Below are 14,915 nucleotides of genomic sequence, written 5' to 3'. Positions count from 1 at the left end.
TAGTAGAAAGGAGTGGAGTTTGGAATGGAGTGTGGGTCTTGTTTCATTAGGTAATTCCTGGAATCTCAGCAGTTGGGGTGGCAGGAAGGACATGTGTCTACTAATATTGATGGGAGAGTTTAGAGTCTTACAGCATTGGTTTGTAAGAGACTTTCCCAGAAACATTGAATTGAGGGGGTTAAATTGGATAAGGCCAATAATTGGGCGCGAGTAGCGCGATCTGCAACTAACCCTGCCCGGTGCTTCCTGCGCAGGCAGGACAAGACATTCATCTGGCCTGAGTACATACCTGACAGCAGCATTAAAAACTAGACCTGATGTAGGATTCAAGGAAATGCACACTTTCCACCAGCAGGGGGAGCCCAAATCTCTTAAAAGGAGGATGTCTCCTAAAATCTCTTAAAGGTAGCCGCTATCTGTTATTTGCTGAAAATAACAGTCTGCTGTCTGCATGGAGTCTGAACGGAAATCAGACATCGCACATGTAAAACAAAGATGCAGGTCCCGTCCCTATGTTTACAAACTGATGTTATGTTAAAATATTGAATAAAGGTTGCGCGCTACTAATCCCAGATCCACCAATCTGCCGATCTGAGTTTGTACCAGGCCTGTGAGAGTGCGTGCACCAAGATTCTCCACTGATGTACTCGAGGCCTTGGTGCAAGAGATGGACAGTAGGAGGGACATCCTAGATCCAATTCTGCCAATGAGATGCTTCCTCTCATTACCACTGTTACCCCTGTTGCAAGCCGCCCAACCAAAACTCTCAGGCCACACACACTGGCAGCTATTCAATCATGACAGGCACATCAGACAGACACATGTCCTGCTTTCTTGCAGGAGAAGGTGGCGCATAACAGGAGACAGCAAGTGGCAGTGGCATTTAGCCCCTCGAGCCTGTTCCGCCATTCAATGAGATCATGGTTGACCTGTGACCTAACTCCATATACCCTCCTTAGCCCCATATCCCTTAATACCCTTGGTTCACAGAAATTTATCAATCTCAGATTTAAAATGAACAATTGAGCTAGCATCAACTGCCATCTACAGAAGAGCATTCCAACCTTCTCCCATCCTTTGCGTCTAGAAGCGTTTCCCAACTTCACTCTTGCACGTCCTGGCTCTAAATGTTAGGCTATGTCCCCTTGTCCTAATATTCAAGTTCAGGAGACCTCCAAAAACAGTTACAAATGCATCAGCAGCCAGAGGCAATAATCCAGCAACTAACCTGTAAATCCTGCATGGTCCCTTTAAATAGCGCTGGTGGGGGTCCTCTAGGCACTCTAAGACATGTTCAGATTGTTGCAAAATGGTGTTGTCACTTTAAATCAGTGTTGCACACTGATTGTATCCATTTTCTCCTTACTTTACATGCTGCTGATGTTCGCTGTCTGCGCATGCTCCAATACCTATACCAAGATGGCGCAAGTCACACTACAAACGTGCGTTCGCAGCCAAGACACTATCTTGGCACTTCAAGAAGCAGCGTAGCACCGAAACAACGGGTGCGACATGGCCCAATTTCTAGCCGAGTATTTTTGATTGGTTCCTGGGAGATAAATGAATATTGTTTTCCTTAACTATCATAGTTGCATAAATAAATGGAAAAATTCTCCACATTGCCTCTCTCTAATAGTGCTTTAATAGAATAATTTGGTCCTTTGACCAGAGGCAAAATTCTGTCGCCATTTGTTGTATCTTTCGGAAGGGAAGGAGTGAGCTTGCAACCAGGGCCTTGTGTGAATATTGAGTGTTTCTGTCAATTATAAACATTTTCAGAATTTACCTTTGGAACTTTTATCTGAGGTAAATGTTTCCTAAATACTTTTGGATAAGGAAGCAAACACCAAAAAAAAATCACCTCACATGCTTCTAGGCTTTTTCACACAACTGCAAGGGGATGAGACTTGCAAACATCAGATTCCTTAAGGATCTGTCTTGTATTAGTTATTAAAAAAAAATTCAAAAAGTTACCTCATAAAATTCCCAAAATTCTTGGCTTAGATTATCTTCAGGTTAATTTAAAAAAACCTCACATTTCTGGTTTTCCCACTCAACTACAAATGCAGGGCTCATAAATAGTGAAACAATTCTACTGATGCAGGGTGACAAATTGTGCACACTGCACATGTTCAAACTTTCAGCATGTTCCTTCATTTGGCTTGTAATGCTTGTGAGGAAAGAATGAAAGAAAGGCTTGCATTGCAAAACTCTTTTGTAGGCAAGTGCAGCAGCCAATTTGCACACAGCAAGTTCCCACAAACAACATTGACATACCTTACCAATTAATCTGTTTTGATGGTGTTGGTTAAGGGATAATTGTTGGCCAGGACACCGGGACAACAACTCTGGTCTTGTTAACATAATATCATGGGATGTTTTACATTCGCCGGAATAGGCAGATGGCATCTTGATTTAACGTCATCTGAAAGCTGGCTCTTCCAACAATGCAGCACTCCCTTAGTGCTGCACTGAAGTGTCAGCCTAAATGAAGTTCTGGAGTGATGTTTGAACCCATAACTTCTTGATTCTGAATTGAGAGTGCTACCATTGAGCCAAACTGATACCAAGGCCCCGATATTTATGGAGGGATTGGGGGCACGTGTTTTCGGGGGGGAAACCCGGTAACGCAGAGGTCCCACCGAATTTAACAGGACCTCATTATTGTTTCTTTACTCCGTTTCCCACCCGGCAGGTGGCCGACTGCCGGGCGGGTAAGCTAGTGGTAGAAGGCCGCAGTTGGTGACTGTTGGGGATGGTCCACAGCAATCAGGAATATCACAGGTTGGCGGGGGAGGGGTCGGACCGGCAATTGGGAGGGAGGGGGACCGGGAATATTGTAGGTTGGTGGGGGGGTCGGACCAGACCGCGAACTGTTGAGGGGGATGGGGGGGTCGGACCGGCAATCGGGAGGGAGGGGGGCCTGGGAACATCTCGGGTTGGTGGTGGGGGGATTGGGAAACGTCGTGGGGTTTTGGGGGGAGGGGGAATCGGCCAATCGCAGCAGAAGATTTGCTTGAAGGGCTGGGGGAGCACTCCTGCTCCTCCTGGCCCACAAGCAGTGCTATAAAAAGCACTTATTTGCTGGATCCGGCTGCTCCCGCCTCCCTTTAGTTGCGAGGTTTCCTGAGCCCTGGCAAACCCAGCTGGCCAGTGTTAACTTTAAATGGCTGCCAAAATATCAGGAACGGAGCCTCATTTATAAATTAATAATGGACCTGCCTCTCCAGAAACGGGTTAATCGGACGACTCCAAACCCGCCACGGTTAGAATGGAACTAGGCGTGGGTTGGGGTCGGGTTTTGCAAATTTGCCGATTTAATGCGCTCGTCGTGGGGTGTTTCAAATTCCCCCCCAAGTTTTTGTGAACGCTTGAGGCCTGCCGGTTAAAACCACAATGAAGGTACTCGAAGAAATAAAAGAAATGCGTAAGTTTAATCCTGTATTTGTGAAATATGTAATTTTTATATTAAGTATATTTAAGCCCACCATCAGGAAGATGAAAAAAAATGCCAGAAAACCCAAAGGGGTTTGATTCCTTTTTCATTCCCTATCTTTTTAAGAAATTTAGGCTGAACTCAACTGCATAAAATTGGAATTATACTTAGTAAACTTGTGTTTTGCTGAAATACATTTGCATTGAATGTGAATAAATCTGTATCTGCTAAAGTAAATTAGAATATAATCAGCATGCACCAAGTGGGATGGCCAGAATGTAACGCAGGAACTGTAATGCTTATGCAAGGGGAAATGGGCAATGACATACTTTTTAATGAATGAGATTAATGAAGCTCCCATAGCAGTGAGGAAGCTCACAGTAAGTCATAGGATGTGTTCTGCAAAAGGACAGGACATTGTATCATGTGAAATAGAAAGTGTCTTCCTTTTAAAGTTAGAAGGTGTAATTGCTGCAGACACTTGAAATTGATGCTAGGGTCAATTGCAGGTCAGGCTGCAGATGAGAACCCGAGCATTGTTTAATTAATAGGTCAATTAAGAATTTAACACTGTAGGGCCAGTGTAATCTTGGGGAGAGTGATCTGATAGTATTTTAAGATTACTTTGTATCTGTAAGAGACCAGAGTACCAGAAGTAGATTTAAATTATCCTAATTGTCTTTTTAAATTTTTTAAACACTTTCCTCCATTTGCACCTAGCTTGGAACTGCTCAACTGTTTTCAGTTTTAGCTATCTCAGCTTTGTTGAAATCCAGGTGCACAGCAAGATGGTGGGCAAGCTGTACTAGGTTAGATGTAGGTAACTAGCATTTAAGAACACAAAGGATCTTGTTTTTTTGAGCGCTGGGAGGATTCTAGAGTTGGGGGAGGAGTCCTGGTGTTTTGCAGCACTGTGGTGGGTCTCCTGGGGATCAGTATTACTCTAGAGACTAACTGGGGAATTTGGCTTTTGGTAGAACTGTGGGGCTTGACTCCTGGGGGGGTGGGGGTGGGTGGGGGGTAAGAGTACTGATTTGCAGCTTTGCTGGGTGGAGAGTCTTGGGTTTTGTTAACAGTCGTGAGGGAGTGCCTGGGCTGTGACAGCATTGAAGAGAGTGAAGTTCATGCTGCAAAATGATTGCATGCAGAATAAAAGGACAAGCATTAATTTTAAAATCGCTGAAGTTTTTTCCTCTAACACTTCATTCTGATTGCCACATAAATTAAGCCACTGTTATAAATGCATCCCTCAACTATATCTAGTTTTGGAACCTCAAGCAGTTGGCCAAAGAACTTCACTTCCTCATTCTCCAGATCACATTTGGTAGAACAACCTATGTTTTCATTGATTTTGTTTCTACCTTCTTAATTTGTTATCTGTTCTTCCTACAGCTGGGGCATGGCAGTGAATGTATACTCCACCTCTGTGACAAGTGAAAATCTGAGCCGACATGACATGCTGGCATGGGTCAACGACTCCCTCCAGCTCAGCTACACCAAGATTGAACAGCTATGCTCAGGTAATGAGACGGTTACACGTAATATTTTGGATAAGTAGCATGTCATGTTCAGATTTTCAGTTATAATGCTTTGTGCGGTTATTTGTATGGTTTAAAAGTAAAATTAATAGTTAAAGTACTAGGCATTGTATTTGTTGTAGTTGGCAGAGTTGTTTGAGCAAGAACTAAACCAAAATACATTTTGTCTAGTTTACAGCCTTTTTCAATGGTTCCGTCTGATTTAATTATAAATGAGGTGAATAAGTGCCATTGTGGGTTTCAGTCTTGACATCAAGGCAGCATTTGACCGAGTGTGGCACCAAAAAGCCCGAGTAAAATTGAAGTCAATGGGAATCGGGGGGAAAACTCTCCAGTGGCTGGAGTCATACTGAGCACAAAGGAAGATGGTAGTGGTTGTTGGATGCCAATCATCTCAGCCCCAGGACATTGCTGCAGGAGTTCCTCAGGGCAGTGTCCAAGGCCCAACCATCTTCAGCTGCTTCATCAATGACCTTCCCTCCATGATAAGGTCAGAAATGGGGATGTTCACTGACGATTGCACAGTGTTCAGTTCCATTTGCAACCCCGCAGATAATGAAGCAGTCTGTGCCCGCATGCAGCAAGGCTTGGGCTGATAAGTGGCAAGTAACATTTGTGCCAGACAAGTGCCAGGCAATGACCATCTCCAACAAGAGAGAGTCTAACCACCTCCCCTTGACATTCAACGGCATTACCATTGCTGAATCCCCTACCATCAACATCCTGGGGGTCACCATTGACCAGAAACTTGCCTGGACCAGCCATATAAATACTGTGGCTACAAGAGCAGGTCAGAGGCTGGGTATTCTGCGGCGAGTGACTCACCTCCTGACTCCCCAAAGCCTTTCCACCATCTACAAGGCACAAGTCAGGGGTGTGATGGAATACACTCCACTTGCCTGGATGAGTGCAGCTCCACCAACACTCAAGAAGCCTGACACCATCCAGGAAAAAGCAGTCCGCTTGATTGGCACCTCATCCACCACCCTAAACATTCACTCCCTTCACCACTGGCGCACTGTGGCTGCAGTGTGTACCATCCACAGGATGCACTGCAGCAACTCGCCAAGGCTTCTTCGACAGCACCTCCCAAACCAGCGACCTCTACCACCTAGAAGGACAAGAGCAGCAGGCACATGGGAACAACACCACCTGCACGTACACCTCCAAGTCACACACCGTCCCGACTTGGAAATATATTGCCGTTTCTTCATCGTCGCTGGGTCAAAATCCTGGAACTCCCTTCCTAACAGCACTGTGGGAGAACCTTCATCACACAGACTACAGCGGTTCAAGAAGGCGGCTCACCACCACCTTCTCGAGGGCAATTAGGGATGGGCAATAAATGCTGGCCTTGCCAGCGACGTCCACACCCCATGAACAAATTTTTAAAAAAGTATTTTCTCCTGCGAAAGCTGAGTTTAAGTCATGCCTTGATTCCGCTATCTGTTAGATGTAGAGATGCTGAAGTTAATTGTGTTTGGCCAGTCTCTATCCACTTTCTAGGAAGTGCAAGTCACAGCAATACATTTCCTGTAATTTGATGATAAACACACAAGTGGGATAGAGGTAACGTTCTGAGTTTGAGCCTGAAGCATATTATTGAGGCAGAGTAAAGAAAAGTTTAGCCTTTTTGCAATCCAATTTAAATTTCGTCTCGGGTCACTTGATTGTGATACAGGACGCAGAAATAAGAAAATGTTCCAATCTCCAGAACTATGCATTCTTCCCCCCCACGCTCTCTTCTCCCCCATTACCCCAAATTTCTACTTTCTCAATGTGCTCTAACTTGCAGAGTACAGTTCTGTTTACAATTTTCTAGAGTAAAAAAATCCATCTCCCTGAGCCTATCGTGATAGCTAATGAATTTTAATTTTAAACTAGGTATTAATCTACTGGCCTCCTCTGAACCTTTTCCATGGCTTCGATATCTCCTACCACTATATGAGAGCACAAGAACTGGACACAGTATTTTAGATGGGGGCCTGACTAAGGTCTTGCACAAGGACACTATGGTGCTCTTTGTTTTATATTGAATTGTCCTAGCTGTGCAACCTAATACACTTTGCTTTTGCTATAGTCATGGACCTTAAGAGACTTGTGCACTATAACACTTTGGTCTTTTTCCCTCTCAAGAGAGTTTAATTCAGAGCTCAGCATGGTATCTACATGATATCCACATGCTTGGCATTAGCCCAACACACATGCATTACACTGTATCATAATGAAGTAACCTCAGGTCAGATTCCTTGTATCTTTTATGGTCGTCTTTAATTGCACTGTCATATTTAATGACATATGAAACTGCATAACTAGATCTCGCTCCTCTATATTTAAAATGCCTGTATTGGAACCCAAGTACCTTGGGGATTGGGTTCAAATCCAGGTAAGACTGATAGGGCGAAAGTCACCTTTACCTGCTGGCTATAGGGATTTTATGTAACATGAGTTTGGTCAGTCTGAGTCTACTTCCTAGTAGGCATGGTCCACAGCACAAAACTTCCCTAATTTCAAACAATTGTCCGATCCTGGAACAGCAAGAGTTACTCTTCTGAGCTTGTGGCTGGGACAGAGTACAGTAGAGTTTTACTTAGCATCTAATTGTATTATACGTGACCTGGGAGTTCTTGATGCCCACACTAAGTCCCCCATGATGGAAAATGTTCCATCCCACAATTTGATCACAAAAAAGGAACTTTAAAAATAAATTGTGGCACCTCCACTGCTGATATCACCTAGCTTGCCCTTCTCAAACTTGGGATATTTCTGATCCATTTGGCTCTGCGTATATCAGTTAAGCCATCGGGGAGCTATAATTTTTTTTTAAAATTACCTGATATTAAAGTTGTGCCGTACCCAACCATGCAGTAATAACTTACTGCCACAAGAAGGAAATCATACAGTTTGTAATGCACAATGGTGTACTGTTTTCACAAAGCCTGTTGGAAGGTTTTGACAGTACTGATCAGTCAGCTTGAGTCAACCATTAGCACTAGTTTCTGACATCACACAAAATTATTTTTCTTCATCAATGCATATTGCCCTGGCACAATTTTACCTGAACAATTCAAAAGAGGTGTAAATGTGATCTGATGCTGCTGAGAGTATAAACACAGGCCATGCAGCTTGCCTGCATAGAAGTAATGACAGAGGTAGTGTGGAAAAGACTCCCAAAGGCTAGCAGAGTTGGCAAAAAAGATTTTAACAAATGTGAGGTGGAACTTATTCAGTAAGTCCTGAAATCCAAGGAACAGCCCTTGCCCACACCCTCTCCCCTTTACTCTAATTGATGAAAAACAGCAAGGGGAACACCACAGATATATGAAAAGAGATAGGATGTACTGACTGGAAACAGTGAAATAACTTCCAGAGGCAGTCGTTAAACATTGTGTGAAGATCACTGGATTGGGACTCTCAGTTGATTCCCTAACCAATGAAACCAGAAGAGATAGTTGGAAGTAGCTGAGTAGCAGAGGAAAGTCAAGATAAGAAATCTGTTAATTATAGGATGGAACAGGCCACTTGGCCATCAAGTTTATTAGAGTGGACAAATAATTGTGATAGTTATATTTGCCAGTCTGAGAGTGTCTTATCTGCACTACCTTTGTGTTTTTCTTATAAAACTTGTAAGTTCCAAGCCTGTTCAGATCAGAAAAATGGATACAGTATTGGCCTACATAACTTTGTATGTAGAGATCGAATTTCAAAGAATAAGGAGTGCACCCACAGTAAGCAGTCTTTCACCCTCTCATGCAAATAGGAAATATGCTAAAGTGTTACAAAATACTGAAGGCAGGGCTCTGACAACCTACACTATCAGGCCAGCTTGGAGTGCCACGGCACTAAGCAGAAAAGTGAATTTCTGTAATGCTTTGAGACAGTGTAAAGTGTGCTCCAGAAAGCTACCTTATAGGCCCCAAATGGAACCTGAGCATGTTGACCAACAAAGTGGCCACAATGATGTGAGGGTTTACTCTAACCTCACCTGGTGGGTCTTGTTCAGCCAGGGAACAGCGTAAGGCAAAGTACTCCACAGTGCAGCTTGTGTCCTTGGATTGGAATATTGCAAATGGCACTCCATTGTTTAAGAAGGGAGGGACGGAGAAACCATAAAACTACAGACCTGTCCTTTTAACATCAGTTTTGGGGAAGTTACTGGAGTCTGTCAAGAACAGAGTGGCTGAGCACTTGGACAAGTATGAGCTGATCAAAGAGTTGGTATAGATTTGTGAAGGATAGGCCATGTCTGACTGATCTAGTTGAATTGAGAAGGTCACTAACATGGTGGATAGGGGAGTGTTTATGGATGTTGTCTATATGGACTTCCAGAAGGTATTTGATAAGATTCTGCATATGAGATTTTTAGCCAAAATAGAAGTGCACAGAATTGGGGATAATTCTGTGTCATGGCTGATAATTGGTTGGGAGGCAGGAGACAGAGAAGGGATAAAGGGAACGTTCTCTGATTGGCAGGATGTGATAAGTAGTGTTCCCCAGGGAGTAGCTTTTCACCATATACATCAATGACTTGGATGAAGGAATACAGTTGTATATCCAAGTTTGCAGGTGTCACCGAGTTAGGAGTCACAGTAAATTGTATGGACGGGAGCAGGATGTTTTAAAGGGACATAGATTGAGTGGGCAAAACTGTGGCCACTGATCTGAGTGTCAGGTCATCCACTTTAGATCCAAGAATGACAAATCAGGATATTTTCATTGTGGTGATAGTCTGGGAGCTATGGAGGAGCAAAGGGATTTAGGTGCCCACGTACGCAAATCACTAAAAGCTGGTACACAGGTACACAAAGTAATTAAAAAGGCTAATGGAATGTTGGCCTTTATCTCAAAGGAGCTGGAATACAAAATAGAGGAAGTTATGTTTCAGTTTTATAGAACCTTAATCAGACTCCATCCGGAGTTCTGCATTCAGTTCTGGGTACTGCACCTCAGGAAAGATACACTGGCGTTGGAGGGGATGCAGTGCAGATTCACCAGAATGGCACTGGGCTTAAAGGGTTAAATTCTGAGGACAGGCTGCATAAACTTGGCTTGTATTGTTTTGAGTTTAGATGGTTGAGGGGTAATCTAATTGAGGTGTTCGAATGATAAAGGGATTTGAGAGGGTAGATAAGGCAAAACTATTTCCTCTGGTGGGGGAATTCAGATCAGAGGCCACAATCTTAAAATTAGAGCTTGGCCATTCAGCTGTGAAATCAGGAAGCACTTTTTTACACAAAGGGTAGTAGAAATCTGTAACACACTCTCACCAAAAGGCTGTGAATGCTGGGTCAATTGAAATTTTCAAGCCTGAGATTGATAGATTTTTGTTAGGTAAAGGTATCAAGGAATATGGATCAAAGACTGGTAAATGGAGTTGAGGTACAAATCAGCCATGCTGTGATTGAATGGTGGAAGGCTCGAAGGGGCTGAATGGCCTAATCCTGTTCCTATGTAACATTATAGTCTCGTGTGTGACATTAACACTTCAAAAATTTGCAAAACAGGAGGGCAAAATTAGACCAGTCTCAAATTTTTTCCAGGTGTCTTAATTCAATTATAAACTAAAGTGAAAAGATTGAAAGTCTTGCAAAAAAACCAGAAGTTGCACCAAGTCACAGCAAGTGCATTCTTAGAGTTAATGTACAGGTACACATTACTGGATTCTTGAGTGGATAATGAGTGGGAGTTTTGAGAAGACCCAAAAGGCGAAGTAGTATAAATGGATTTTAGCATGGGGGGTGAAATGATAAAGGTCATGGAAGAGCAGGATGTCACTGGAGGAGCAATTCTAATAAGGGACTCGGCAGGTAGAAAAATAGGTAGTGAGCTGTACAGAGGTGATAAGGCTGCAAGTTATTTTTCATCCGTAAGGGGAGGGGAAATTAAACACAAATCACTCAGTTTGTAAAGGGGAAATGAACAATATAAACAGAGAGAACAATGAACCAAAGGAGGAGTTTGGTGGATAAGTTGAAGACAAAGTTCCTCCTATTTTTAAAAAGATAGCAAAAGTGACCCAGGAAACTACAGACCAGTGAGTTTAATGTCCACTGTGAGTAACGCTAGAGAAACCCTTATTAAAGATGAGATCATGGAGAACCTGGATAGAAATAAAATCATTAAAACATAGCGAATATGGGTTCATGAAAGGGAGGTCTTGCTAATGTAACTTACTGTTTTTTTTTGTGTGTGAGATAAAGGAGTTTGATAGGGCTACGGCAATTGATGTGATGTACTTGGATTTCATTAAGGCCTTTGATACAGTTCCTCTGGAAAGACTGGTACTGAAAATAAAGAAAGCGAAATCAGTGGGAATATTTTACAATAAATACGTAATTGGTTGACCGATAGAACCCAGAGGGTAGTTATACAGGGATTGCCATCAGCCTGGGAGAATGTTACCAGTGGGGTCCCACAGAGGTCTGTTTTGGGACCTCTTTTGTTTAATATCTTAATAAATGATCTGGAGCTAGATTTTACAAGCATGGTGGCTAAATTTGCAAATCATGCAAAGCTGAGGAAGATGTGGATTTCAAAACTGAACAGAATAAGTTACAAGAGGATTTGAATATACTTGGGAATTGGGCAGTATTGACCTTTTAATATATCTGAACATCTGATTTGCTTTACTCACTGCCATTAAGCAGATGAAATTCAATGTAGAGAAATGCAAATTGCTTTACATGAGTCAGGAAGGGACTATTACTTAAATGGAAAGAAAATAATATGCATGGAAAATAAACAGCTTTGGAGGTTCTGATTGCCATCAAGCATTGCAGCGACAGCTTCAATTTATTGTCAGTGAGGAAAGCAAATCAGATGTTGGGATGTATTAAAAGGTCAATATTGAGCCAAAATAGTGAGGTAATCCTGCCCCTTTATAAATCATTGGTGCGACCGCACTTAGAATTCTGTGTACAGTTCTGGTCACCACAGTACAAAAAGTATATTGCAGCTGTTGAAAGGATACAAAGTTACAGATTATGATTGAGGGATGGAGTTGTTGGATTATGAGGAGTGATTGTGTAAATTGGGCATGTTCTCACTGGAAAAGAGAAGGTTGAGAGGTGCTATCATTGCTGTTTTTAGGATTCTAAAGGGACTAGATAAAGTAGACCATGACAAACTATTTCACCTTGTCCAGAACAGTAGAACCAGAGGACGCAGCCTGCACGTGAAGGGGTATAAATTCAAAACTAATCTGTAACCTTGTAGGTTACGGCATTCAAGTGCATATCCAAGTACTTATCTAAGTACTTTTTAAATACAATGAGGATGTCTGCCTCTACCACCCTTTCAGGCAGTGAGTGCCAGACTCCCACCACCCTCTGGGTGAAAAAATGTCTCCTCAACTCCCCTCTAATCCTTCCACCAACTACTTTAAATCGATACCCCCTGGTTAATGACCTCTCTGCTAAGGGAAATAGGTCCCTCCTATCCATTCTATCTAGACCCCTCATAATTTTGTGCACCTCAATTAAATCACCCCTCAGCCTCCTCTGTTCCAAAGAAAACAACCCCAGCCGATCCAATCTTTCCTCGTAGCTAAAATTCTCCAGTCCTGGCAACATCCTCATAAATCTCCTCTGTACCCTCTCCAGTGCAGTCACATCTTTCCTGCATTGTGACCAGAACTGTACGCAGTACTCTAGCTGTGGCCTAATTAATGTTTTATACAGTTCCAGCATAACCTCCCTGCTCTTATATTCTATGCCTCGGCTAATAATGGAAAGTATCCCGTATGCCTTCTTAACCACCTTATGTACCTGTCCTACCTTCAGGGATCGATGCACTCCAAGGCCCCTCTGATTCTCCGTATCCTGCCATTTATTGTGTATTCCCTTGCCTTGTTTGCCCTTCCCAAATGCATTACCTCATTCTGCTCCAGATTGAATTCCATTTGCCACTTTTCTGCCCATCTGTCAAGTCCATTGATATCTTCCTGCATTCTACAGCTTTTTTGTATCATTTGCAAACTTATTAATCGTGCCCCCTACATTTTAGTCTGAATCATTGATATATTCCACAAAAAGCAAGGAACCTAGTACTGAGCCCTGCGGAATCCGACTGGAAACAGCCTTCTGGTCACAAAAACACCCGTTGACCATAACCCTTTGCTTCATGCCACTGATCATAATAAGACCATAAGAGATAGGAGCAGGAGTAGGCCATTCGGCCCCTCGAGCCTGCTCCGCCAATCAATGAGATCACGGCTGATCAGATTTTTACCTTAACTCCACTTTCCCACCTTTTCCCCATATCCTTTGACTTCCTTGCTGATCAAAAATTTGTCTAACTCAGCCTTGAATGTATTCAGTGACTTAGCCTCCACAGCTTTTTGGGGTAAAGAATTCCAAAGATTCACGACCCTCTGGGAGAAGAAATTCCTCCTCATTTCCGTCTTAAACGGGCGATCCCTTATTCTGAGACTATGCCCCCTGGTTTTAGATTCCCCCATGAGGGGTAACATCCTCTCAGCATCTACCCTATCAAGTCCCCTCAGAATCTTGTATGTTTCAATAAGATCTCCTCTCATTCTTCTAAACTCCAATGAGTATGGACCCAACCTGTTCAATCTTTCCTCATAAGACAACCTTCCATACCCGGAATCAACCTAGTGAACCTTCTCTGAACTGCCTCCAATGCAAGTATGTCCTTCCTTAAATAAGGGCACCAGAACTGTTCGCAGTACTCCAGGTGTGGTCTCACCAGCTCTCTGTACAGTTGTAGCACGACTTCCCTGCTTTTATACTCCATCCCCCTAGAAATAAAGGCCAATATTCCGTTTGCCTTCCGGATTACCTGCTGCACCTGTATGTTGACTTTTTGTGTTTCATGTACGGGGACACCCAGATCCCTCTGTACCGCAGCATTTTGCAGTATTTCTCCATTCAAATAATATTTTGATTTTTTTATTTTTCCTCCCAAAGTAGATGACTTCATATTTTCCCACATTATATTCCATCTGCCAAATTTTTGCCCATTCACTTAACCTGTCAATATCCCTTTGCAGACACTTTGTGTCCTCATCGTAACTTGCTTTTCCACCTATCTTTGTATCACCAGCAAATTTGGCCACAAGACACACTGTTCCTTCATCCAAGTCATTGATATATATTGTAAATAGTTGAGGCCCCAGCACCGAGCCCTGCGGCACCCCGCCAGTTACAGATTGCCATTTTGAAAATGACCCTTTTATCCTGACTCTTTGTTTTCTGTTAGTTAGCCAATCCTCTATCCATGCCAGTATATTACCCCCAACACCATGAGCTCTTATCTTGTGCAGTAATCTTCTATGTGGCACTTTATCAAATCCTTTTTGGAAATCCAAATATACTGCATCCATTGGTTCCCCTTTATCCACCCTGCCTGTTACTTCCTCAAAGAACTCTAATAAATTTGTCAGACACGATTTCCCCTTCATAAAACCAAGTTGACTTTCCTTGATTGTATTATGAGTCTCCAAATGTCCTGCTACTACTTCCTTAATAATGGATTCTAGCATTTTCCCAATGACAGATGTTAGGCTAACTGGTCTATAGTTACCAGCTTTCTGTCTCACTCCCTTCTTGAATAGGGGTGTTACGTTTGTGGTTTTCCAATCCACTGGGACGTTTCCAGAATCGAGTGAATTCTGGAAGATTACAACCAATGCATCCACTATCTCTGTAGCCACTTCCTTTAAGACCCTCGGATGCAGGCCATCAGGTCCAGGGGACTTGTCAGCCTTTTGACCCATTAGTTTACCTAGTAATTTTTCTCTATTGATAGTGATTGTTTTTAATTCATCCCTCCCCTTTGCCCCTTGATTTTCCACTATTATTGGCATATTATTAGTGTCTTCTACTGTGAAGACAGATACAAAATATCTGTTCAATTCCTCTGCCATTTCCTTGTTTTCCATTATTATTTCCCCAGTCTCATCCTCTAAGGAACCAATG

At 42.8% G+C, this 14,915-nt stretch overlaps 1 protein-coding gene across 1 annotated transcript in view; it reads left to right on the top strand.

Moving 5' to 3' along the window:
• mapre3b (microtubule-associated protein, RP/EB family, member 3b) overlaps positions 1-14,915 on the top strand; it is a 101,866-nt gene that overhangs the window by 36,764 nt on the left and 50,187 nt on the right. The window contains exon 2 of the mRNA XM_067984377.1: positions 4,829-4,956. Coding sequence (XP_067840478.1) covers positions 4,836-4,956 — 121 coding nt within the window. The 5' untranslated portion in view covers positions 4,829-4,835. The remainder of the gene's footprint in view (positions 1-4,828; positions 4,957-14,915) is intronic.

This window comes from Heptranchias perlo, chromosome 5 (assembly GCF_035084215.1).
Source record: "Heptranchias perlo isolate sHepPer1 chromosome 5, sHepPer1.hap1, whole genome shotgun sequence".
Lineage (NCBI taxonomy): Eukaryota > Metazoa > Chordata > Chondrichthyes > Hexanchiformes > Hexanchidae > Heptranchias > Heptranchias perlo.
Note: the sequence above shows the minus strand (reverse complement) of the source record. Positions and strands in the feature narration are given on the sequence as shown.